The sequence below is a fragment of the Pipistrellus hanaki genome (assembly GCF_964339955.1).
Source record: "Pipistrellus hanaki genome assembly, chromosome: 8".
Taxonomy (NCBI): Eukaryota; Metazoa; Chordata; class Mammalia; order Chiroptera; family Vespertilionidae; genus Pipistrellus; species Pipistrellus hanaki.
This window is the reverse complement of record NC_140510.1, coordinates 59,153,751-59,178,762: the sequence shown is the minus strand read 5'-3', so window position 1 is coordinate 59,178,762 and position 25,012 is coordinate 59,153,751. Positions and strand designations below refer to the sequence as shown.

The following is a 25,012-nucleotide window of genomic DNA, read 5'->3' as shown; positions in this document are numbered from 1 at the left end:
CATTCCAGGGGCGCACAGGGGAACCACAGGTCCCGGCGCGCAGAGTCCCAGGGACTACAAATCCCAGCATTCCATAAACCCTATTCCCCTGTAACTTAGACTCCAGTGTGCCGCGCAGTGTGCGCAAATTCATAAACCCTCTCTCAGGTTTGGTGGTTTTTGAATCTCGAGAGTTGGGACCAGGCGAGAAGACCATCCTCACTCTAAAAGAAGATGACAGCCCACAGAGAGGTAACTTCTGTTTACATGGAACTCAGAAATCTCCTGCAAATCATGGTAAGGCTGCAAACAAACAAAAACACTGATTAAACCGTGAAAGATATATAACAAAATAACTCAAATCATACTGGTTTTATGGTCTGGAGCGCCTATTACGTGTTTTGCGGGGGTTTCTATTGTGTTCCTGCGTTGGACTGGGAGAGAGTGATTGTATACCCAAAATATAAATATAGGAAAGGACTTTAGAGAATTTGCTAATCTGACCCCTGTTGTTTTACAAATGAGGAAACTGAGGCCCACAGAAGAGAAGAGATTGTCCATCGGTCACAGCAAGTTGGGGTAGAGTTAGAATTAGGCCCTACGAGTCCTGACCCGCTGTCTGAGCTTTTTGTACACCAGGCTGGTGATATTTTTAGCAGCGTGGCTATGTGATTATCAGTTTCCTTGGTGAAATTTCCTCATACAGGTAGAAACACCCAGAGATTAGGTATGCATTTATTTGATGGATTTCCTGTAAGTGTGATGTTTGTTCATCTTCAGTCTAGGTAGGACTTGGTAAACCAAGTCTGGATTTGGAATTGTTTGTCTGACATATGCTTGAAAATATCTTTTCCATCATTTTTTGTTGCTCAAGGTGACATTTAATGAGATTTCAGGAAGTAGGAATAGTTGTAGTGTAAGTTAAGGTTTCCTTGGAGATTTCTTTCTTTTTTTAGGCCTTCCTTCCTTTTTTTGTTCCCCTTTAACCCATATGGGCAGCCACCCAATTTTTCCTTCCATGTAATTCAACAAACAGTTTTCTCAGCTTCCCTTATTTTCCAGGCCCTCTGTCAGTAAAAGGTGAAAGACATGGTCACTGCCACAGGAAGATAATCTAGTTAGGGAAATGAGACTCCACTGAGATTTGAGATGGAGCATGATAAATGGCAAAAAGAAAGGACATCAGAATGCTACAGAGGCTGTAATGAAGAGATGTATTCTAGCTGGCAAAACTTGATAGAGGAAGTGGCATTTGAATATGAAGGATAGGATTTTTTTTCTTGGTTAAACAATTTTATCTTTAGATTTTTAACATTCAGTAAGGGCACAGTTTTTGCATATGTGTACACCTGTGTCACCACTGCCTAAATCAAGGTATAGCATTTATTCCAGGACCCATTGTGCCCCTTACAGTCAGTACTGCATCTTCGCATCCCAATAACCACTCTTTTGACTTCTATCACCATAGATCAGTTTTTTAAAAAAATATATATTTTATTGATTTTGTACAGAGAGGAAGGGAGAGAGATAGAGAGTCAGAAACATTGATGAGAGAGAGTCATCGATCAGCTGCCTCTTGCACACCCCCCACTGGGGATGTGCCGGCAACCAAGGTACATGCCCTTGACCGGAATCGAACCCGGGACCCCTCAGTCCCCAAGCTGACGCTCTATCCATTGAGCCAAATTGGTCTCGGCACCATAGATCAGTTTTATTTATTCTTGAGTTTCATTTAAACGTAATTATACAATATATACAATATGAATGTCTTCTTTCATTCATCAATATTTTTGTGACATTCACCCATATGTAGCAGTAGCTTTTAAAAAAATTGCTGAATAGTATTCCATAGTATGCATATAACACTGTTGATGGACATTTAGATTATTAATTATCGACTTTTGGCTTTTATTAACAAAGCTGAAATAAGCAATCTTTATTATAATTTTTTTATTGATTGATTTTTGAAGAAAGAAAGAGACATTGATTTGTTCTTCCACTTATTTATGCAATCATTGGTTGATTCTTTTTTTTAAAAATTGATTTTAGTCCTAGCTGGTTTGGTTCAGTAGATGATAGAGCATTGGTTTGAAGGGTCCCGAGTTCAATTCCAGTTAAGGGGATATGATCAGGTTGCAGGCTCAATCCCCAGGAGGGGATGTGCAGGAGGCAGCCGATCAATGATCCTCTCACATCATTGATGTTTCTATCTCTCTCTTCTTTGAAATCAATTTTAAAAACTGATTTTTAGAGAGAGAAAAACATTGGTTTGTTGTTCCACCCATTCACAAATTCATTGGTTGATTCTTGTATATGCCCTAACTGGAGATCAAAACCAAAACCTTGGCATATCAGGTTAACGCTCTAACCAACTGAGCTACTGGGCCAGGAGTTGCAATGAGCATTCTTATGTTTCTTTCTGTGGATTTGTGTATTCCTTTAGAGGAGAGGAGCTGCTGGCTATGTTGATCAGCAATAGTAGATGTTGCCAGTTTTGCAAGTGTTTGTAGCAGTTCTCATCTTCATCGGCAATGAAAGAGCTCTAGCTGATTTTTAACCTTGTCAATACTGGGTGCTGTGAGTCTTTTATTTTCAGCCATTTTGGTTAAAGGTGGCATCTCATAACATATAGTACTTATTTACAGTGTCTCTGGTATTGAGGGCCTTTCCATGTGCTCATTGGCTATTTGGATGTCTTTTGTGAAATACTTGTTCAAATCTTTTATTTATTTATTTTTTACTGGGCTGTTTGTCTTCTTATTGATTTATAGTTCTTTTTATAGCCTGGATATGGAATTATTTGTCTGACGTATGCTTGCAAATATCTTTTTTCAAGTCTGTAGCTTGTCCTTTCACTCTCTTTACTGGTGTCTTTTGATACACAGAAATTCTTAATTCTAGTGCAATAGTTGTGTTTTCTTTTATGATTAATGCTTTTTACATAAAGTTTAAGAAATCTTTGTGTACAGGGTTGGTAATATTTTATTTTAAAAACTTTTTTTTAAACAGTCATCTTTTATTAAGTACAATATGGAAGGATTCACAGGTGCTGGACAAAGGTCATGGTCAGGAATGTGGAGTCCACATTGGGCCCTCTTCAGTTTGAGTTCCTTATACGAATGGCAGTAGTAAGTTGAAAAACACAGAAGCTGCCAGCACCATAGAAACCCCATCGATGCTCCCTTTCTTGACATTGGTATACTTGTTGTAATACCGGTAGAAACCTCTTTGGAATGCTTCAGCAGTGCCTTTAGGGGTGAAATCCTGTATCAGTATTCAGCTTGGCAGCTCCTGTTTTGACATCCATGATTTTCTCCTCCTTCAATGGTACTAGTGACATCATCTTGGAGTTCAGGATATTGTTGGTGGGATTTTAGCAGGGAATTATGAGGAAGAGATTTGCAAAGGAGATAGAGCAAGCCCGAGGCCCTGCTGTGAATAAGTGAGGGTGTAGTTTGCAGTGGGCATGGGAAGGCCTGGAGTTTGGGCTGTAAAGAGAGTGAGGCAAGACAAAGCTGGGAGGGTAGGCAGGAGGCATAGTGCAAAAGGCTTTAGCTGCAGCCTTGGAGTCTGAACATTGTTCTGGAGGAAGTGGAGGCACTGTTGGAATATTTATGGTAGCATCTATGGTCTAAATGTCTCTAACAACATCCCTTCTTTTACATGCCCAACTGCCACTACCTTTCTTCAAGATCTCACAGTCTCTTATCTGGAATACATCAAGTCACTCAAGGGTTTCTCTGCTTTAGTTCTCTCCACATCTAATCCATTCCTAGAATAGCTGGTGTGATCATTCTAAAATGGCAATTATTCATAACTCTCTACAGCTTCAAACCCCAAACTTGGCCCTCAGTGTCCTTAAGATAAAATAAAACCTCTTGTTTATGGTTTTCACCATTTGTGATTTGTTTGCTTATTCTTCCTGGCTGAACTCAAGCCTCATCTCCAAGGAGAGCCTTGCCTATATTCCTAGGTGCCTATGGCAATCATCTATCATAGTCAGATAGGTCTGTCTCTTCCAGGGGACAGTAAACTCTCAAAGGTAGAAACTTTGCTGAATTTAGGTATTTACTGGGTATGGTTTCTAAGACCCTGGATGACCTGATTCCAGTTCTGTATCCCTAATTTCTGAAACCCTGGTTCCAGCTATTCTGGGTTTCTTTTCTGCATCAATATATGTTGCACAATGCAAACCCGTAAGTGTGATCACTGCCCCTTTCTTCCCATTTTTGCCTTGAAGATGCCTATTTTTTCTTCCTCCTCAACATACCATCCTGTGCTTCCAAAGTGTTGTTTCTCATAGCACTTAACACATTGAAGCTTTTGAGGGCAAGAATCTTGTTTTTTTCCTTCATATAACATTCTAGAAAATAACATGGTGTTAGGCTCCTTCACATCTGTCCTGATTTCTGCACTCTATAAAGCACAAAGGGCAAATAGAGGTCTTTTCCTCATCTTCAAGACCTGAAAGTTGGAGAGTCCCCACTTGAATCTCCTTTTCCAGTGAATTTTCTTTCTCCTAAACTCTAAGGCTCCCCACAGGATGTGCAACCAGTGGAGCAATAGGTAGCGGCATTGCTGTCTCCAAGGCCCATTTTTTTTCTGACTTTTCAGTGAGCTGACAACAGCCCCGCCTTGGCTCACCTCTTTCCCATAACATTTCTAGAGAGTCAAAGCAGGCCTGCCTAGGCTCGCTCCGGTTGTTTTATCTTAGGCCCTTCCTTGTTCCCAGCTTTAATAAACATATTAAAAAAAAAAAAAAAAGACCTGAAAGCCTGCTGTGTATACTGTACTTTAAAGGAATCAGCCTAAGTATTCAGTTATTATGTAGCCATCTCCCTTTGCCATCTTCCAGTGGAGTTGATAAGTCCCAAATGCAGCCATGAATGCTATTTTGGTCACAGAGGCATTGTTGACTCAACCCAGGTCTTGCTTATTTTAAAACATTTTCTGAATAGATGTCAAGAACATTGTCTTCGGCTTCAGATAGCCTAGGTGCCAAAGCAGACTTTGCTTTTTACTGGCTTTTGGATTTTTTAGGTGTAGTTAATTCACCTGAAAAATGGGGATTATATTATAGGCCTAGAATTATGAAAATGACAATGTTCAGCACTTAGCACATGAAAAAAGGATTAATAAACAGTTATTAGGATTAATATGTCTCCATACGCCAGGGTAGCCACAGTCGCCATAGGGAACTCCTGGGGGTAAAGCTCCACCAAAGGGGTGGATTTCAGATCCAGGAAATGGTGATGGTACTTGGGCCCCAGTACTGCCTAAGCGGTCGCCAATCTTTCGGACCCGCGCGGACCACGGGTTGGCGACCGCTCACCCCGACTCCTGGGCTACAGACCCACTGGGACCCCTTTCTCAGCGAGGGGAACCTAGTGTAGGCGGAACTCGAGTGCGGCGGCGGGAGGCTTCCGGGGGAGCGCTAAGGGCGACGGGTCGGCGGAGGTAGAAAAGCGTCGGACGCCGGGTCGATCATGGACGCTTGACAACCCGCGGGCAGGCGCCGGGAGGCCGAGACAGCGAGCTAAAGGACGGAGAGACCGCGAAGACAGGTCGGGGTCAGCGAGAAGGCGGGACCCAGCAGGCCAGGTTAGTCGGGGCTGTTCGGCTTCGCGCTCGCCGCCGGGAAAGCCCGCGGCCGCACTGCCCCGCCCCCGCCCCGGAGAGCGCGCCCCGCGGCTCCTCACTCCGCACTCACCGCTCTGGCTGGAGCACGCCGCCGCCGCTCCGCACTCCCCGAAGTCCTTCCTAGCCCGAGACCCTCAGCTGCTGCCCCGCGGCTCCCCTCGCTCCCCCATCCTCAAAGGCTGCCCCTTTGCCTCTCCGCGATCCTTCAAAATAGTGCCCCCCTCGACTGGAATTCATCATCCCTGCGTCTCCAGCCTCCTCCTCGGGCCCGCCCACTCCAGAAGAAAGCGGTCGCCAGCGCCTTCTTACCTCTTTGCCCCCACGGACTTTGCTCTTTCGGCCGATTTTTTTTTTTTTTTTTTTTTTTTTTAAGAACCGAAATTTCTGCCCATTTGTCGAATCTCAAAGTCCCCTACATTCAATCGTTTCACACGTGTTCCACATGGAAAGGTTTTCGCTCATCCTCTCCTAGCCATCACCTACCCCTCTTCTTCCTCCCACCTTCTTTCCTCTTCTCCTCTCTCCTCTGGCCTTCTCAGCAATCTTTATTCCCTGGCACTTCACTTTTTTTTTTTTTTTTTTTTTTTGTTTCCAACAAGACCTTAGGTAACCTTAAGTGAGGCGACATACTTATTTCTCTAATACTGTGAAAGGGCTGCTGCTGCCCTGTGTGCCTGCTTCCCCAGGAAAACTTCGTTTCTCTTGCACCAAAGTTGTCGTTCTTTGAATTGTCCTCTGCTTCAGCTTACTGTGATTCTTCGCCTTCATTTTGCCATACTGCCCCAATCCGTACCGTTCTTGGAGGAGTAAGCTTTTCTTATGCAGGATTCCTGTGCAGTAGGTGTGCAGTGTGTGCGTTCACATGCACTCAGCCTGTGGTTAGATTATGCAGTTGAGGGACTCTCCTGCCTCTAATGTCTTCATTGTTTTTTTGAGTTTCATACAAATTCTGAAGTCAAGTGTGGTAAAGTGTCACATATCAAGTAGGAGGCCGAATTGAGAGATTTTTTTTTTCATGGACTTACACACCATGTATTTTCTTAGTTTGAATATGTTGTTGCTTATCTTTCAAGATGATTTCCCCCCTTTTTTTCTATGCTTCAATAACTTTTCTAATTAAATGAGACACCCTTCTTGGTCTCTTTTTGGGTCTTTTCCTTATCTGTACCTGGCTGCAGGTGAGTCTAATGATACACTGGCAGCTGTAACTGATTGCTTTTGCTTATATCTGCCACTTTTGTGTATGGGAAATATTTCCTTTTTCTTAAGGAGTCTATAAGTAAGGTGAATATAAAACGGGTACTGAAAAATTCCCATGTGTTTAAGTCCTGGTTAGGTTTAAGGGTTTAGAACATGCTGCCTTTGGGAGAGGGTCAGATGGGGATAAAGTGGCTTTTACTAAGTATGTTTCAAACCTCAGCATAAGGACAAAATCCCTTTAATTCCAGGTTGAATCCTACTCATCTCACTAAGTGGTCATAGCATCTGGACTCTTTTTTTTCTTCCCTTTTTAATACTATAAAATTATTTAGATATCTGATCCAGCATTAAATAAGCATAGACTTTGCAAAGGGAAGGAAAAATGATGGCAACACCTTTATTTTGGACAGATCTTAAGACCAGAGAATGGCAGGTGAACAGAAACCCTCAAGTAACCTCCTGGAACAGTTTATTTTACTAGCCAAAGGTACCAGTGGCTCAGCCCTCACTGCTCTCATAAACCAAGTCTTGGAGGCTCCTGGAGTCTATGTCTTCGGAGAACTGCTGGAGCTGGCCAATGTGCAGGAGGTAAGAACAATTTCTCTATCTCCTTTATTCTAAGCCTTCATTTGAATATTCAGGTTTACAAGGAATTTCAGTGCCAAAGCACTGTGGACCTGTGAGGTACCCTGTTGAGGGAGAGATGGGAATTGGTGGGACAGGGAAAGAGAGCAAGGATAATGTCTTGGACTCCTACTAGTCAGCATTTTCATCTGAACTAAATTAGATTGGGTTGCTAATCTAATTTTGAAAGATAGGGAAAAGATCCAGTTAAACCTAATTAGTTAGAAACATACAGTGTAATTATAGACTGATGTTTAACAGGGGTAATTTTAGGCATTCTTAAGGATAAAACCTCCAGTGCAAATACAGACAAGGAAGACTGGTCAGGTGTATAATAGCAGAAAATGTTTGCTGTTGAACCTGAGATAGGCACGAATAAGGAATGTATTTTTCCCGTGGAAAAGGGCAGTGTTGTGTAGGTGTGTTAAGTAGATGTATAAAAAGGATATGACTGACAAGCAGTGAAGTAGTCCTTTTTGCTTGTTTGCTTCTTTGTTTGATTGTAGTTATTAAAACCTTGGGTATCCAGTTTTGGTTCTTGTGCCTTAAAAATGAGATGATCCAGTGAAGAATGAATAGGTGGAATAAAGAGATGTAAAGCAACTTGTACTTTTCAATTTTCACTTCCCACTTTGGATACTTTTATATGGTTATCCCTTAGTATCCTTGGGGGATTGGTTCCAGGAGCCCCCTGTGATGCTCAAGTCCCTTGTATAAAATAGCTCAGTGTTTGCATATACAGCGGGGTATGCTATCACATCACTTCATTCACATGGATTCATCATAGTGCTTGGTACGTGGCTAATTCAAGGCTTGCTTATTGGAACTTCCTGGGACTTCCCCTCCCAAATATTTTTGGTTTGTGGTTGGTTGAATCATCAATGTGAAGCCTCTGGATATGGAGAATTACTGTATTTATTTATGGATTGATATTTTTATACTTATTGACTGAGATAGATAGAAGTCTGGTGGCATCTTTATTACTTTGGGGGTTGTGTTCAGGCACTCTTTGTGGTGAGAGTTGGCTTCTTTTTTACCATCACAGCTTCTTTCTGGCTGCTAGGATAGTGCTGGCTCTGCAGATGGCTTCCATCACAAATATGGGCAGTACTTGTTCTTGTGGATTGTGTGCATGATATGGCTAAGGGTGGCCTGGTGTTCTTATTTTTGATGGTCCACAAATAGGCGTTTTTATTTTTTATTTTTTATCCTCACTTGATATTTTTTCCCATTGCTTTTTAGAGGGAGTGAAAGGGAGAGGGAGTAGAAAGGAAGGGGGTGGGGGAGAGAAAAAAAAAACAAACCACATTGATATGAGAGACACATCAATTGGTTACTCCCCGCACAAGCCCCGACTGGAGCCAGGGAACTTGCAACCCAGAAATGTTGACCAGAACCACCTCTGTGATCCCTGGGTGTGCGGGCCAACTCGCTTACCTCTGGGCCCGCCAGCCAGGGTGGAGGTGGTTGTCTTGTTGGCTGGTTCTTCACTTCACGACCACGAGGACACTTCTGCTGTCGGCTGCTGGCTCCACACCTACAGCTTTGTGGTGAATCAGCCCATTGTAGTAGGAGTTACAGGCCTTCAGATGACTGGCCTTGCTGCTGTACATCTGCTTATTCCTCTTTTTAAAAAAATATATTTTATTGATTTTTTACAGAGAGGAAGGGAGAGAGATAGAGAGTTAGAAACATCGATGAGCTGCCTCCTGCACACCCCCTATTGGGGATATGCCCGCAACCCAGGTACATGTCCTTGACTGGAATCGAACCTTGGACCCTTCAGTCCACAGGCCAATGCTCTATCCACTGAGCCAAATCGGTTAGGGCTGCTTATTCCTCTTAGTGAGGATATTGGAGCAGTTCCTTTTGCCCATCCATTGTAGGCACGTGGACATAGCGTCATTTCTTTTCTCTGCAACAGCTGGAGACCAAAAGAGCTGCTTTTATTTTTTTAATTGTGAATTTTTTTAAATATCAGTGTTGTTGAGACTTTGCTCCATTGTGCTCACCCTTGTTTCCTTACAGCTTAATATGTAGATGGACACACAGTGGGCTTTCAGTACAAATTTAATATATCAGAGATGGAAAAGGAATGCTACAAGAAAAATTGAGGAGAGCTGGGTTCTTTTTAAAAAAAATAGACTTTATTTTTTAGAGCAGTTTAAAAAAATATTTTTATTGATTTCAGAGAGGAAGAAAGAGAGAAACATCAATGATGAGAGAGAATTACTGATTGGCTGCCTCCTGCGCATCCCATACTGGGGATGGAGCCCACAACCCAGGCATGTGCCCTGACTGGGAATTGAACCATTACCTTCCGGTTCATAGGTTAATGTTCAACCACTGAGCCATGCTGGCCAGGCTAGAGCAGTTTTAGATTCACAGTAAAATTGAAAGAAAGGTAGAGATTTACCATATATCCCCTGCCCTCACACATGCATAGCCTCCCCCGTTACCAATATCCCTCACCAATGTGGAGCCTGCATTAACACATCATAATTTACATTGGGTTCACTCATGGTGCTGTACATTCTATGGGTTTGAACAAATGCAAAATGCCATGTATCCCCTATTACAGTATCATGCAGAGTAGTTTCACTGCCCTAGAACTCCTCTGTATTCTACCTGTTCATCACTCCCTTCCTTCTAACTCCTGGCAACCATTGATCTATTTGCTGTCGTCGTAATTTTGACTTTTCTATTATGCTGTAGAGCAACGGTTGCCACCCTTTTGGACCTCACGGACAACCAGTTGGGGACTGCTGCTCCAAGGTTTCCTTAACCAGTGGTCGTCAACCTTTTGGACCTCATGGGCCACCAGTAGTCTGGGGACCACCAGTTGGCAAACGCTGCTATAGAGGGAAGCATATAATATGTAGCTTTTTCAGATAGGCTTCTTTCCTTAGTAATATGCATTTAAATTTCCTCCGTGTCTTTTCATGGCTTGATAGTTAATCATTTAAATAGAAGCGATAACTAAGGGATAATCTGTTCCTTCAGGTTCATAAAAAGCCTGAATGAATATGCCAACTAGTTGTTTTGTAATTGTGAAAGATTGGCTAAGAGGAGATGGATGAAAATTAAAACTGGAAAGACCTTATTGATTTGGGCCAGTGGGAGAAGTTTTGGAGCATCTGCTCTAGAGGAAATAGTCTGTTACTGCTAGTTTTTTAATCATCTGTTTGAAAAGTAGGGATTGGATTAGATGGTTTCTTCCACCTCTGACTCAGGATCTCAGGAAGTTGTTAACACACCTAAAAGGTAGACTGGATATTAGGATGCTTGCTCTAATTTGAGGTGTTTAGCAAATCCTTTACCTCCCTGTAGTTTGTTCTGATTTTCCATACGTAAGCCTGGAATTAGCTGGTTGACTTTCAGTGGTTTGAAATTACAATTGTAGTTTCTTGGAACCCTTTATTAAACTTAATAAAATGCTTTTATTGATTTCAAAGAGAGGAAGGGAGAGAACTAGAAACGTTAATGATGGGAGAGAATCATTGATCGGATGCCTCCTGCACACCCCCTACTGGGGATCGATCCTGCAATCCCGGGCATGTGCTCTAACTGGGAACTGAACCTTGACCTCCTGATTCATGGGGTTGATGCTCAGCCACTGAGCAACACTGGCTAGGCTTGGAACCCTTTTTTTAAAAAGATGGTTAAAATTGAGTAGTATGTCATTGGTGTCCATAGAATAACTTGGGTATTCCTGTTTAGACTTCACTGAGTTTGGTAAATTGGAAGAGTTAACAGGTCCATATTTGTGAGTAAAAGAAACACCTAGTTAAAGTAATTGACAGCAGAGCAGAGCAGTTCAGGAAGAACACATTCTCTTTCGTTTTTCTTCTAAAGAAAGGTCTTTGACACCAACATTAGTGAGGAATAAGTAATTTTAATTAAAAATTTTATTTAGGGTGCCTGAAATCATGGTTTCTTGTCCAACCTGGCTCTTCTGTCGCACTTTAGGCTGTGCTAATCTCCCGGTGTCACAGTCTACATGGAGTCCTGAAACTTGGAACCAACCCTACATTTTCTTTAATTTGGATCGATAGTGGCTCATGCTGTACCTGCCAAGGTGGTGTGTGGACAAGATTGCTCCAGTGTTCATTTTAATGGCAAGGGAATCTTGAGAAAACTTGAACTGCTTCTAATACTGCTTTGTGTGCCTGGAAGCAAAAGCAGTTCCTTGGGCATGCTATGTGAAATGTAACAAAAGGACTTCTTGAGAGAGAAAAGTGAAATTGGGGGCTTTAATAATCTTAATACTTTTTTTCCCCCAAAGAAAGAGTTGGAAGGGAACAGCTAATAGAATACAGAACGGTGGTACATGGTCACTCGGCTTCTGCTTGAATACTGCCAGTGATTGATGGACAGCTTGGTCTCTGAACTGTTTCTTTTCCTCCTCAGCTTGCAGAAGGAGCTAATGCTGCATATTTGCAGTTGCTGAACCTGTTTGCCTATGGGACATACCCAGATTACATAGGTGAGTTGGTTAAGATCCTCCAAAGACTTTTCTCAGTTATATCCCTCTGTTTACATGTGTTGCCTCCAAGAGGATCACTAAGGTTTGGGATATAAATCATGAGGTGGGAACTTCTTGACCTGGCTGTTGTCCATTTTACTGTGCTCTGTAGGTGATCTTATATGAGGACTCTTCCTTCTCACCTTTTATTTCTTTTAAAAAAAAAATAGATTTCATTGATTTTTTACAGAGAGGAAGGGGGAGAGAGAGGGATATGCCTGCAACTCAGGTATATCCCCTTGACCGGAATCGAACTTGGGACCTTTCAGTCTACAGGCTACTGAGCCAAACCGGTTAGGGCTCACCTTTCTTTCTTCCTTCCTTCCTTTCTTTCTTTCTTTCTTTCTTTCTTTCTTTCTTTCTTTCTTTCTTTCTTCTTCTTCTTCTTCTTTTTTTTTTTTTTTTTTTTATATATTTTATTGATGTTTTTACAGAGAGGAAGAGAGAGGGATAGAGAGTTAGAAACATCAATGAGAGAGAATCATTGATCTGCTGCCTCTTTTACACCCCCTACTGGGGATCTGCCCGCAACCACGGTACATGCCCTTGACTGGAATCGAACCTGGGACCTTTCAGTCCGCAGGCCGACGCTCTATCCACTGATCCAAACCAGTTTTGGCTCACCTTTATTTCTTAATGGGTTAAATGGGGACTATGTTTATGCTCATCCATAAATATAGCCCTTGTTTACTTTCCAGATGAGATTCTTGAGGACTGGTGTTTGTAGAACACTTGGAGTGTTGTGAAATGTCAGAATATCCACTTGTAAAGTAAACATTTCAGATATTATCAAAATAATATTGCTATACTATATTGAAGAAAATTTGGAAAATAGTGGGGGGGGGGGGAGGGAGAATCACTCATAGTTGTACCAGTGTTAAACTGCTGTTAGTGTTATGGTGCTGGATTTCCCCCCCTGCTTGAGTTTTCTATTATGTATGTGTAATTAGATTACATACACAATTTTATATCTTGCTTTCTCCCCCACTTATTTCATAGGTATTTATTCATGTTTTAAGTCTGTGAAATCATTTTTAGTATTTCACAATCTGCTATTCCATAATTGACTTAGTCCATTCTCTTCTGTAGGTAATTTGAGTCATTTAAAATTAGAATAATAAATATTAGGAATGAAGTCCATGCATGTCCAAATGCTAACTTACCTCCCACCCAAGCCATTTTTGTCTGGCTTCTCTGGCTTATTTTAGTGGCATGACAAAGGCCTGGTAGTTTATTTTAGTGGTGTGACTCAGAGCATTCCCTACTATATCCCTGACTTATCCTCTTTCTTGCTCATCACTTCTGCTTACTCTTTGCTGCTGTCAGGCTATATAGTTTACCACTTGCCAGTTTTTCCTGATCTTCACTTTGTTCCAATGAGTGTGTCCTCTGTTTCTGTCCTCACTGTAGAGGCAGAATTGCACAAACTCTGGAACCAGATTGCCTGCATATTCTTTTTTTTTTTTTTTAAAGTTTGGACTGTTTTTAAAAAAATATATATTTTATTAATTTTTCACAGAGAGGAAGAGAGAGGGATAGAGAGTTAGAAACATCGATGAGAGAGATACATCTATCAGCTGCCGCTTGCACACCCCCTACCAGGGATGTGCCCGCAACCAAGGCACATGCCTTTGACTGGAATCGAACCCAGGACCTTTCAGTCCGCAGGCCGATGCTCTATCCACTGAGCCAAACCGGTTTTGGCTGCCTGCATATTCTAGCTCCACTTCCACTGGTTGTGGCCTTAGAAAATTAAATAATCTTCTCTGCCTCAGTATATTCTCTGTAATAATCCAGGTCTATAGTCCTCTATAGACCTGGATTATTGGACAAAATGTTTCAGAATTTAGAATTTGTGAGAATTAAAAAAGGTAATATGATGCATCTGCATTTTTATGTAACACCTTTGAGGGGTGTGGGCAGTCCTTGTAGTCAAACACAATCATAATTTGTTTAGTCCTCACCTAAGCATATGTTTTCTATTGATTTTTTAGAGAGAGAGGAAGGGATTGAGAGAGAGACAGATAGACAGACAGATATGGATGTAAGAGAGAAATATCATCAGGTATCTTCCCCTATGTGCTCTGACCGGGGAGTGAACCTGCAACCTAGGTATGTTCCCTGAGCAGGAATCAAATCGCAACCTTTTGGTGTACGGAACGACATTGTAGGCAACTGAGCCACTCAGCCATGGCTGCAATCATAGTTTTGTAGCAAAATAAGTGAATGTTCACAAATGGGATAAAAAGCCCACCTTAATTCAGGTTAGGAATTGCTAATAGATGAATTTTAGTACCATGCTCAAGGAGAAATAAGATCAGTTTGGATTTACCCTTTTGGAGTCCAGTATTATGGGTAAGGACTTGAGAGCTTTTAGAATCTATCTGATGCGTTGTTGTGAGGCCTTGTTGTGTGTATGTGCCTCTGGATCTGTGTGTGCATCTACACTAAGTTAAGCTTGTCCTGTATGTTACCTGTGGCTGCCGCCATGGCTATTGTTAGCGTCATTGCTATTACTGAAATTCTGCCTATCCTTCAATGCTCATCTCAAACTCTTATGTTTCCTTTTCCCCCTCTCCTGTACCTCCCAATGTGATTGGACTCACTCGTTCTCGGTCTTTCTCCTACCCCTCTCCCCCTTTCCTAGCTCTGTCTCTCCCTTTCTCCCACATCCCTTCCCCCTCTCTTCCTCACCCTTTTGCTCTCTTGTGATAGTTTGGACCTTCTATTAGTTCTGCCTTGCATTTGTAGCCGTTGAAATACCTGCTTGTAACACTGAGGATGAGTCCAGGGCCACTGAGTGACATAGCTCCAGGTGGTTGGTGCCCCTGGAGATGTGTAGTGCAGCAGTCCTGTCAAGGCCCATCTTATTTATCCTCGGTGCCCCTGAATCATTTAAGATTGTGCCTTGCACAGAACAGATGCTCAGTGAAGATGTGTTGAACTTGATTGAATGTCACAAAGGGTACAAATAGTACTATTCCATTAGGTTAATTGTCATCATTTTGTGCATTCATGCCTGGATTTTCAGGTGTTTAAGCTCCTTGTGTGTAGAGACTGAATCTTGTCTTCTTTGGAAGCACATGGTCTTCCAGAAAAGACAGGAAGTGCTCATGGAACATTTGCCTAATAAATAAGTGAAGAGTCATGAACGACTTAGTAGTAGATTTGGTGTGAGGAAATGGTGTGCTTATCCCATAAAGAAATCCTAATTTTATTTTGTGTCTTGATTTTTGTGGTGGGTGGGACTGAGCAGCCAACAAGGAGAGCCTGCCAGAACTGAGCACAGCTCAGCAGAACAAGCTGAAGCACCTTACCATCGTGAGCTTGGCGTCGAGAATGAAGGTACAGTTCTGAACCCTTTCCTGTCTCCTCCTCCCCTGAGGCAGGTCTGTAATTGGCATAAATGTGGGAATTCCCAGCTATGCACAGTAGAGCCATAGCATAAATGCATAAGATTTGCTTGGCAAAGGACAAAAGATAAAAAGATAATTAAAATAGTGTTGACAATAACTCACCCTCCCATTTAGGAAAAATATGCCCAGGAGTGATTGTGAATCAGCAGATCTCAGTTCTGGCATGCCGTGTTGCCTCATGTGGTGTGAGTATTTGCCATCCTAAAGGGAGACTGCTGTCTAAAGATAGGTATTTTTCAAATAGCAGGGCATCTCAGGGCAAGTTAACCACTTTATTTGCTGCTCAGTGTACAGTTGCTGGAGGAAAAATTTGCTTTGTTGGACTTACTGAGAAGTAATTTTTAATATGCTGCTTTCTTCTAGGAATTTTCTTCTTATTTATTTTTGTTAATACTCACCTGAGAATATTTTCCCGTTGATTTTTTATAGAGTGGGAGGAAATGGGAAAGACAGAGTGAGAGAAACACAACAAATGGTTGCCTCCCGTATTGGGGCTGGGAATTGAGCCTCTAACCAAGGTATGTGCCCTTGACTAGAATCAAACCCTGGGACCCTTCAGTATGTGGGCCAACGCTCTATCTACTGAGCTAAATCAGCCAGGGCCCTCTGGGAATTTTCAAGATTAATTACACTAATTGGAGTTTTTGCCTCATATGCTAGCTTTAGACCCAAACCTTCTGTAAGATGTCACTCCATTATATCTGAGTTCTCTGCCCCCATTCACTTTAGCAGCAGCCTTGCAACCAGCTGCTCACAGTCATTAACAAAGAAGATCCAGATTAGGTTGGCTGATAGTTGATTTGGCTGTCTACCCAATCCCAGCCTGAGTGAGTTTTGGCGGGGCTATGCCTTTGAAGAATGTGTTTTTGGATTTCCCCTCTGTGATGGAGCTTGAGAGGTATATGTTTGTTCTTGTATTGCCATTTCAGTTGCTGAAATCACTTTACCTGATCTAATCACAAACTTCTGCTTCTTAGCCTGACATTTCAGAAGGGAGGCCTATTTTGTTAGGGAATGATGACCTGTTATTTATTTATTTATTTTTGTCCTGACCATGGACTTCTTAAGTGTACCAAGAGTAGTAGTAACTTTTCCCTTTATTTTTGCAACCTGTCATTGTAATCTCACCCATCGCCCCTGGATTTCAGACCTTTAATCATAAAAAACCACTCTAGGTAGGTGTGCTCTCTCCTCTGTATCCATTTCCTCCTGTCAGTTTCTGCAGATTTGATCACTATGTTAGTTTTCAGTCTAAAAGTAATGTGTCAGGATTTGCAGAAAGCTGGATGTTTAGATATCCAATTGTCTTGGAGTCATGCAGAATGTTGGTACAGCCCAATAAAGGACTGTTTTTGGGAATTGACATTGGTTGCAAGAGTTTGAGAAAACAACTGTAAGCTTGAGGATGACTGAGCTGGTCACCTGTAGTGGATGTGTTAGCCTGCATGTGTTTTTGCTTGTGCCCTCAGTTCTCCTCGCCAACATCTGAGATTGGAGTTTTGTGATGAGCTGGAATTTTATGCAAAGTTTGCAAGCTTCCAGAAGGTGGCAGAGTGGCATATACCAAGTATATACCAAGTATTTCCCTTTCTCTTCTGGAAAGAGTCTTTAGGATCCCAAAGAGTTTGTTGAGCATGAAAGCTAAAGGTGGGGCAAAGTCCAGGAGGCAGAGAATCTTGGATAACGATTTTCTAGATGGGCTAATGGGTTTTGTTTGGATCCCATAGGTCTTATAGCTCATTTATCCATCTCTTGTTGCCATAGATGTTAATAATTATCATTACACTGCATTTCCCAAAGCCCAGAGGCAGCTGTTGGCTGTGTCGGTAATTCATGCATTTCTTTAATGTTTGCCAGTGGTTTTTGTAAATATCACTTGGCCTTATCTGCAGTGTATCCCCTACTCCGTGCTGCTGAAGGACCTGGAGATGCGGAATCTCCGGGAACTGGAAGACCTCATCATAGAGGCTGTCTACACTGACATCATCCAAGGCAAGCTGGACCAGCGAAACCAGCTTCTGGAAGTGGACTTCTGCATTGGCCGTGACATCCGAAAGAAGGACATCAATAATATTGTCAAGACCTTGCATGAGTGGTGAGGCTGAAAGATGGGAGGGTCCCTTCTCTCTAGGGAGGGGGATAGTTAGCCTCTGCTTGGGGAAATATGATCTCCAGGTATTAGCTGGGGCTTCCTGGGATCTGGGGTCTTAGGACGACAGTAAGCCAGAGAATTTGGACATTTGTGACTATAGCTGTGTGGCAACAGTAATCATTTCAGGCCTCCTAGTGCCTTGGTTGTAAAATAGTCTTGTTCTAGTGTAGCTGGGGACTATTTAATGGTTGGCTGTAAAATGCCCAGGGTTGGCAGGTGGAGCCTCTGAAGCCTTAGCTATGTGACACAGACCCTGTACTTTGCAAACTCAGGAAGTTAGTGTTGATAAGATTCTTTGGATAAGAGAAACCATGTTTAGCATCAGTAACATTGGGCTAGTATTTATAAAAACATTGTGAAGGATAGTGGAGACAAGGAATGGGTTACTCTAAGTTGGAACACAGACATATTAATATAACTAAATTCTGGTATATAAAAAGTGGGATATTTGCAAGTACTCTATTTTAATAGAATTTGATGTGTGCAAGGGCTATTTCAGGTTACAAGGGTTGTTATGAAGTTACTTAAATGACTTGGGGCTTATACAGCCAGATGGGCTTAGTTGGAGATGAGGTTTTAGCTGAGTTTTGAAGGAGGGCCAGCGGTAGAGCTAGGTTGGAGCTGAGGAGAATATGTTCCCAGGCAGGCTCATGGCATTTTGGAGGTCAGGAAGCAGAGTAGGCGAGCTTTGTGCTGAGTGAGAGGGAAATTATTTTCCATAAAATGGATGAACTCTCTGGCTTATCCCCAGGAGGAGTATATCCAGAGATGATTGGCCCAGCTTTGACTCTCTGGTGTCTCATGCCCCCAACCTCTACCAAGTTTCCCTCACTTTAGCTACTATTGGGCCCCCAGGGCATGTGCTGCCCACCTCTCACCCCGAGTTATAGCCCAGGGGTGATCCCAAACACTTTCCCTTTACAACCTCTGACCAAAGCAAGAGTTTTTAAAAGACTAGAACTGTTAAATAGGAAATAAACTTAGAAAACACCCCTAGCATAAAAATGGTCTGGCGTACACAATCTGGCTTTCCAACCACTACAGTTGGATGTCTTAGTCTGTTTTTGAGATGGCTGACACAGTTTTCACGTCCATGGTCTGGCTTCCTATGTTTTTTAGCCTCCAGTATGTTTCTACCTAAAGGTGGCATCCTAACCCCCATCCCAGGATGTTTACTGGTGCAGATTCTTAAAACTTGTGTTTAGGCATTGGAGTTCAATTTGAAGCAAAATTGGAATGCAGAGAGGTACAACAAATATAGCTGTTTACAGCTATTGAATCTTAAGTGAAGGGTATGTGGGTGTTCATTGTACTACTCTTTCAACATTTTTTAGGTTTAAAATTTTCAAAATAAAAAGTAGGGAAAAGAAAATGAGGGGGATGACAGGAAGTAATTTAAATTTCTGAGAAAGGGGACAATCTTCAAAATATAAGTTTTTAGAACATAATTTTTTCTCTCAAGATATGTGTAAACTCTCTCCTAATTCCTTTCCCATGGGATACAGAACTTGGAGATAAAGGCTGTATTCTAAGAAACTACCACATCCTCCATATTTGTTTCTTTGTGCCCTATGTTATATGCCCTGTTTAGAAATGCTTGTCTTTTTGTGTTTTTTTTTGTTTTTTTTAAAATATATTTTATTGATTTTACACAGAGAGGAATTGAGAGGGACAGAGAGTTAGAAACGTCTATGAGAGAGAAACATCAACCAGCTGCCTCTTGCACACCCCCCACTGGGGATGTGCCCGCAACCAAGATACATGCCCTTGACTGGAATCGAACCCAGGACCCTTCAGTCCGCAGGCCGACGCTCTATCCACTGAGCCAAACCGGTCCCGGCGAAATGCTTGTCTTTTGGAAGGAGTATGGGGATAAGAGCCCTTGTAAGAAGTTGGGAGGGAGATTTTGGAGTCGGCAGGAGAGCTCCAAGACCTTTATATGGCTCAGGATTGGCTATCTCCTCTGCAGGTGTGACGGTTGTGAAGCAGTTCTGCTAGGCATTGAGCAGCAAGTTCTGAGAGCCAACCAGTACAAGGAGAACCACAGCCGAACTCAGCAGCAGGTAGAGGCAGAGGTAAGGAAGAGAATTTTGTTCCCTTGCTCCAGAGGATCCCTGTTTGTTCCTTTATCTTGTTACTCTTGTTGTAGATTAAATAATCAGACATCAACAAACAGGCTCTGGCTGGGTGCTGGGGTAGAGATGAGTGTGACTCTTTAAGTTAGGATTAAAAAAAAAAAAAAAAAAATAGCCAGGACACATGGATTTGTTAAGGCTCACTGATACAAAACACGGCTTTGGAGATGGTGGCAGTACAGATTAGATTAAGTTCAAGAGAAATTAATTTGCAGAAAAGGCTAAAGATCCCTTCGATACCAATCTACTGATTTACTAATGATCATCTTCTAGGAAATCTGGAACAGACCACAATGAGAGGAAAGGGAGCATGTAGAGCCTTGTCAGTTTATCTAAAAGTCGATTTTTAGAGAGAGGGGATGGGAGGGGAGAGAGAAAAACATCAATGTAAGGACAGGATGTTGATTGGCTACCTTCTTTCTGCATATCCCTGACGGGGGATTGAGCACACAGCCTGACCTGGGCATGTGCCCTGACTGGGGGGGTAGGGTGGGGGGTTGAACTGGCAGCCTTTTGGTGCACGGGACAATGTCAAAACAACTGAGCCACACCGGCCAGGGCAAGTTTTTCCATTCAGTAAATGATGATCGGAGTACTGAGTGTAGGTTGTTGATCATTCCCCAGCAAAGGCTCACTAAATATTTGTTGACTAGAAAAGAAAATAAATCTACAAAGAACAAAAGTATAATTCTGTAATTTCTGTTGGTATTTATGCTTCTGTTACACTTGACCTAATTTTTTTTAGCCATTCTATCAACTGAGTTGGTGATCTTTCCTTATTTGTCCTTAAATTAGATTGCTTTTTCTCAGAGCAAAAACTTGATATTCTCCCCCCCCCCCCCCCCCCCCCCCCCCCTCCCCACACACACACACCCAATTTTTATAACAGCAGCTTCCCTTCGGTGAGTTGTTGCTTCAAGAATGTTCCCTCGCCAAGTCTGGTTTGGCTTAGTAGATAGAGTGTCGGTCTGCGGACTGAAGGGTTCCAGGTTTGATTCTGGTCAAGGGTTGCATGTGCTACAGTACCTTGGTTGCAGGCACATCCCCAGTGGGGGGTGTGCAGGAGACAGCTGATTGATGTTTCTCTCTCATTGGTGTTTCTGACTATCTCTCTCCCTTCCTCTCTGTAAAAAAAAAAAAAGAAAAAAGAAAAAAAAAGAACATTCCCTTTTAGTGCAATCATCTCTCACTTATTGCCTAAGAATATTCTCTCCCTTCACAGAAATAACATATTAATAAGTTACAATTCTAGCATACCTGGGGAAGATAGAGTAATAACATTGTGATCTGTTTCATAGTCTCTGAACAAGTACTCTGGAGGGAAGGAAACAATTGGTGGAAGCATCGGAGCATCTCCTTGTTTGTATTTGACTTTGGAGCATGTTTTTCTTCATATTTGTATGTGCATATGTCTGATGTGTGAAATGTTAATATATAGCTACCATTACATTTACAAAGCAGGCTTTGTTTGAGTCATGTAGGTAATAAAGTGTAATTGGACAAAGTAAGCCCAGTTTTCCATGACGCAGAAAACCCCCCAGGAGTTAGGTCAGTGACAGTCTTGAGGCTTGTTGGCTGTTAGAGCGCACCATAGGGTGCCTCCTGGTTCTTTCTGGCGAGTGTTCTCTCCATCTCCCAGCTCTTTCCCACTGTGGACTCTGCTTTTATCTACCTTTGCTTTATCTCACAACTGAGTGACATCTTCCTACCTGGGAAGCTCTGCTCTTTTCTTTTTCCATGAAGAGGAGGAGGTACTGCTAGGCAAGTATAGATGGGAGGCAGGTCATTGTGGGCTAGAGTGGTCAGGGCAGGTTTGTGGGAAAGGTGCTTGACTACAGGGAGGGTCAGATGTCTAGCTAAGGAGGAAGCTTGTCCAGGATAGAATAACAGGGGACTTCAAAGGTGAGATGAATGACAGCTCTGGCCAAGACACAGAGGACTGGCGTGGCTTGAGTGAAGAATGTGCGTTGGGGGAAGGAAGGTACAGGATTATGAGTGGTGTTTCAGATATGGAGAGAGAACCAAGCTTTCCCTTGGGGATACATCTCATTTCTTTTCCTTGTATGTGACCAGGGTCACCGAGCACCCAAAATAAGGACTTATTGGGAGGGCAGTACTTGAGGAGGCATTTGAATGAAAAGGGGGCAGGATGAGGGTAATTGTGCTTTTGTCTGTTTATTTGGTGAAAAGCTTTTGGCAGGATTCTGAATCAAAGACTTTTACATGGAATTGAGTTACCAAGAGACGGGGAGTCTGCATCACCCTGGTGGGGAGTGGTGGTAGGGATGGGAAGAGAACACAAATGTGCCCTCTGTGAATAGAGCTGGTGAGAACCTGTGAATCAGATTATGTTAAAGGATGTGAAACTGGGAGTGCTGAACCTTCTTTTGGGATATATATAGCAAAAGAGGCAAACAACGAAGTGTTTTAGTTAGTTAAACTCTGGGGGACTGTTGAGAGGCTGATGGGAGAGCTGTCTTGGTGCGTGGGGTGCATGTGCTACAGTACCAAGTCTGCTGGTTGGACTGGCAGGTCAGGAACTGAAAGCTCACTTCTATGACTGTCCTCCACAGATATTCACAAAAACATGCAAAGGTAAACATAGAAGGGTGTTGTAGGAGCTCTGTACTTGGTGAACAACAAACTGGGAGCTAATTTGAAGATGATAGAACCTTCATAGCACAATAGTACACAAATGGTACAGAGAATGTGTAGTCTGGCATGGAAAAGTGTTCAGGAGTTGCTTAAATAGATTTGAGCTCTTCCTTTGTTGAATGAAGAAAGGTATCCTGAAAAACAGTAGGGTGATAGCATTTTGCTAGTTGTTTTTTTTTTTTTTACTACATTTTCATCATTTATCAGTTAGGTGGCTCTAGTTGTTTATTCAGGAAGCGCTTGGGGAGCAGAATCCCCAGACTTCTTGTGGAAATATTTGGTTTCATACATGAACAGTAGCAGTCAAATTCTTTGTCATCCTTTCTTTTTCGAAGGCCATTTTAACCACTGCTTTCTTTCACTTCTTTGCCAAATGGTCCACTTCCACATGGCTTTTCCCCTCTTTTCAACGAAGCAGGCATTAGTTCCACTTCTTTGCTTGACTCATTTCCACATATCTCCCATGAGTAGCTCCAGCTTATTTCTCCTCATCTGGGTAAAGGTAATTTCACATTTTCTTGCAGAGGATTCTGGCTTCTTCCGTAGGTGGCCCCCATTAGAACGAGAATGAGTTTCGGTGAGTTTCTGGTGCTTACAGAAGGAGCACACAAATTCTGTGTCTCCCTCCAGGTCACCAACATCAAGAAGACCCTCAAGGCCACAGCATCTTCCTCGGCTCAGGAGATGGAGCAACAACTGGCCGAACGGGAGTGTCCCCCTCACGCCGAGCAGAGGCAACCCACCAAGAAGATGTCTAAAGTGAAAGGTCTGGTTTCCAGCCGCCACTAGGGCCGGCTGGGGCAGCTGGCACTCACCAGGCCTGGGCAGGTGGGGAGGGGACACCTAGGGCCTATTTCCTCCTCTCTCTACCTTCAGTGAGTTCCAGACCTGCCCGTCCCCTCACCAGCGCCTCCCCATCCCGTTGGTACTGTTCCAGAAGAACCGTTAACTCCTTTTCCTCGACCACGCCCTCCTTCCCCAGTTTCTCCCTTCAGACTCAGGGGCTCCACTGATGCCATCCCAACAGGGTCAACACTGCCCAGCTTCCCTCCAGGAGGTTCTTGTCTCTGTTTAAGGGCTTGTCTCTCCCAGTTTTTCTTTTGCTCCATGTCATTTGGTCAGGCTGGTCATAGCCAGAGGCAGCTTTAACCAGCCCACAGGGATGACTGCAAAGGAGGCTCCTCTGAGTGAGGAGGGGGCACTCCTCCAGCTCCATGTACCACAGTACCCACAATGGTGCAGGCACTCTAGCCAGGTCTCAAAATGCTTTGTTTTCCTTCCCCTGCCTTGTCCCTTGTTGGCAGCTCCAATCAGGCCGTGGAGGGATGTGATGCTGGGCTATGTTTACTCAGCCTCTTAAGCCCAGCTCAAATCTCTCATTAGTTCAGAGCATTAGGTTAACTGATGTCTGGTATCTGAGCACCCGTGGAGGGTGCTGTGGGTCTGCTCGGTGGCAGAAACTTCTTCCAGCTTGGTGTTCTCTGCTGCCTGACTACTCAGACTGGTTTTCGGTGTGAAGGCCCAGCTGCCCACTGGGACTGTCTGCCAACACTTGCTCTCCCCAGATCTTTAATTACTCCTGGCTGCATCTGTGGTGGGGATGGTGGTGCTGAGGCCCAGCCTGCTGGGGAAGGACCTGTTGCTGCTTCTGTCTGTTTCTTTCCACCCCTCCTTGGCTAATGACCCAGAGCCCTCTGATGATGGCATTCTCTTGGCAAGAGAAAAGGACTTGACTAGCCTTTCTGAACTTGAACAGTTTCAGGTTATATTTTAATTTTTTTTTTTGTACAGGTTCTGATTCTAATACATTTCAACATGCCTTTTTCCCCCCTCGTGTCAATATTTGTTATAGATCGCCGGGGATTAGTCACTTGCTTGGAGGGTGGTGTGTGTGTGTGTGTGTGTGTGTGCGCGCGTGTGCGCGTGTGTGTGTGTGCATGCGTGTATGTGTGTGTGTGTGTGTGTGTGTTTAAGGGGAATTGGAGGTCTGGACTAATTAAGGTTCACCGAGGGAAAAAGCATATTTTAGAACAAAAATTAAAGTGTAGTTACTGTGTGACTGTTGTGCGGGGTTGCATAGCTGGCACATCTGGAGGAGCTGGGATCAGGGTGCTTCAGGGAAATGTCCTGCTGTGTCAGTACCTGGAGAAAATCCATATCTTCTTTTCCAACATGTCCAGCAACTGCCTGCTGCTGACCAGATGTTAACAGTTATTCTCGTTTCCCCTTTAAGCTGGTCCATGTGCCCATATAACATTTTGTCCAATGGGAAAGTTTAATTCCCAATGTATGTTTCGTGAAACCTCTTGACAGATGCTCTGTGGAAAAGGGGTTCTGTTGTTAAATAAATTTGGCACATCCTGCATCACATATCCTCATTGGAAATTCATTCTTGTGGTCTCAGAGAAGGCCTGGGTGAGGTAGCCTGTTCCCACACTGATGTCACCACCAAATCATTTGGATACCTTGTGGAACACATTTTGGGGAAGTTTTTAAACATCATATTTCTCAAAAATACCTCTCAGCTTTATAGGTTTTTCTATAACTACAGTCATGTGTTGCTTAATGATGGGATATATTCTGAGAAAAGCATTGTTAGGTCATTTCATTGTGTGAACATTGTAGGTACACTTACACAAACCTAGATGGTCTAGCACAGTGGTCGGCAAACCGGCTCGCAAGCCAC

At 43.0% G+C, this 25,012-nt stretch overlaps 1 protein-coding gene across 5 annotated transcripts; it reads left to right on the top strand.

The window, feature by feature from the left end:
• Positions 1–87: 87 nt before the first annotated feature.
• On the top strand, positions 88–24,150 carry COPS7B (COP9 signalosome subunit 7B). Of its 5 annotated transcripts, none has more exons than XM_084891867.1 (7): positions 88–276; positions 7,230–7,407; positions 11,854–11,929; positions 15,225–15,313; positions 17,277–17,479; positions 19,506–19,611; positions 22,957–24,150. In XM_084891867.1, the coding sequence occupies exons 2-7, from the start codon at positions 7,246–7,248 to the stop codon at positions 23,113–23,115; spliced, it is 795 nt and encodes a 264-aa protein (XP_084747993.1). In that variant the 5' UTR covers positions 88–276; positions 7,230–7,245; the 3' UTR covers positions 23,116–24,150. The 5 variants fall into 5 exon arrangements, with proteins under 5 accessions (XP_084747993.1, XP_084747996.1, XP_084747992.1 ...); XM_084891866.1 differs by lacking the exon at positions 88–276 and adding an exon at positions 5,426–5,580; XM_084891868.1 differs by lacking the exon at positions 88–276 and adding an exon at positions 5,438–5,543.
• The last annotated feature ends 862 nt before the right edge of the window (positions 24,151–25,012 follow it).

Coding starts and splice junctions, on each gene's coding strand:
- COPS7B (XM_084891867.1), top strand. CDS start 7,246: ATGGCAGGTGAACAGAAACCCTCAAGTAACCTCCTGGAACAGTTTATT. Junction 17,480..19,505: donor GTCAAGACCTTGCATGAGTG/GTGAGGCTGAAA, acceptor TCTCCTCTGCAG/GTGTGACGGTTGTGAAGCAG. Junction 19,612..22,956: donor AGCAGCAGGTAGAGGCAGAG/GTAAGGAAGAGA, acceptor GTCTCCCTCCAG/GTCACCAACATCAAGAAGAC.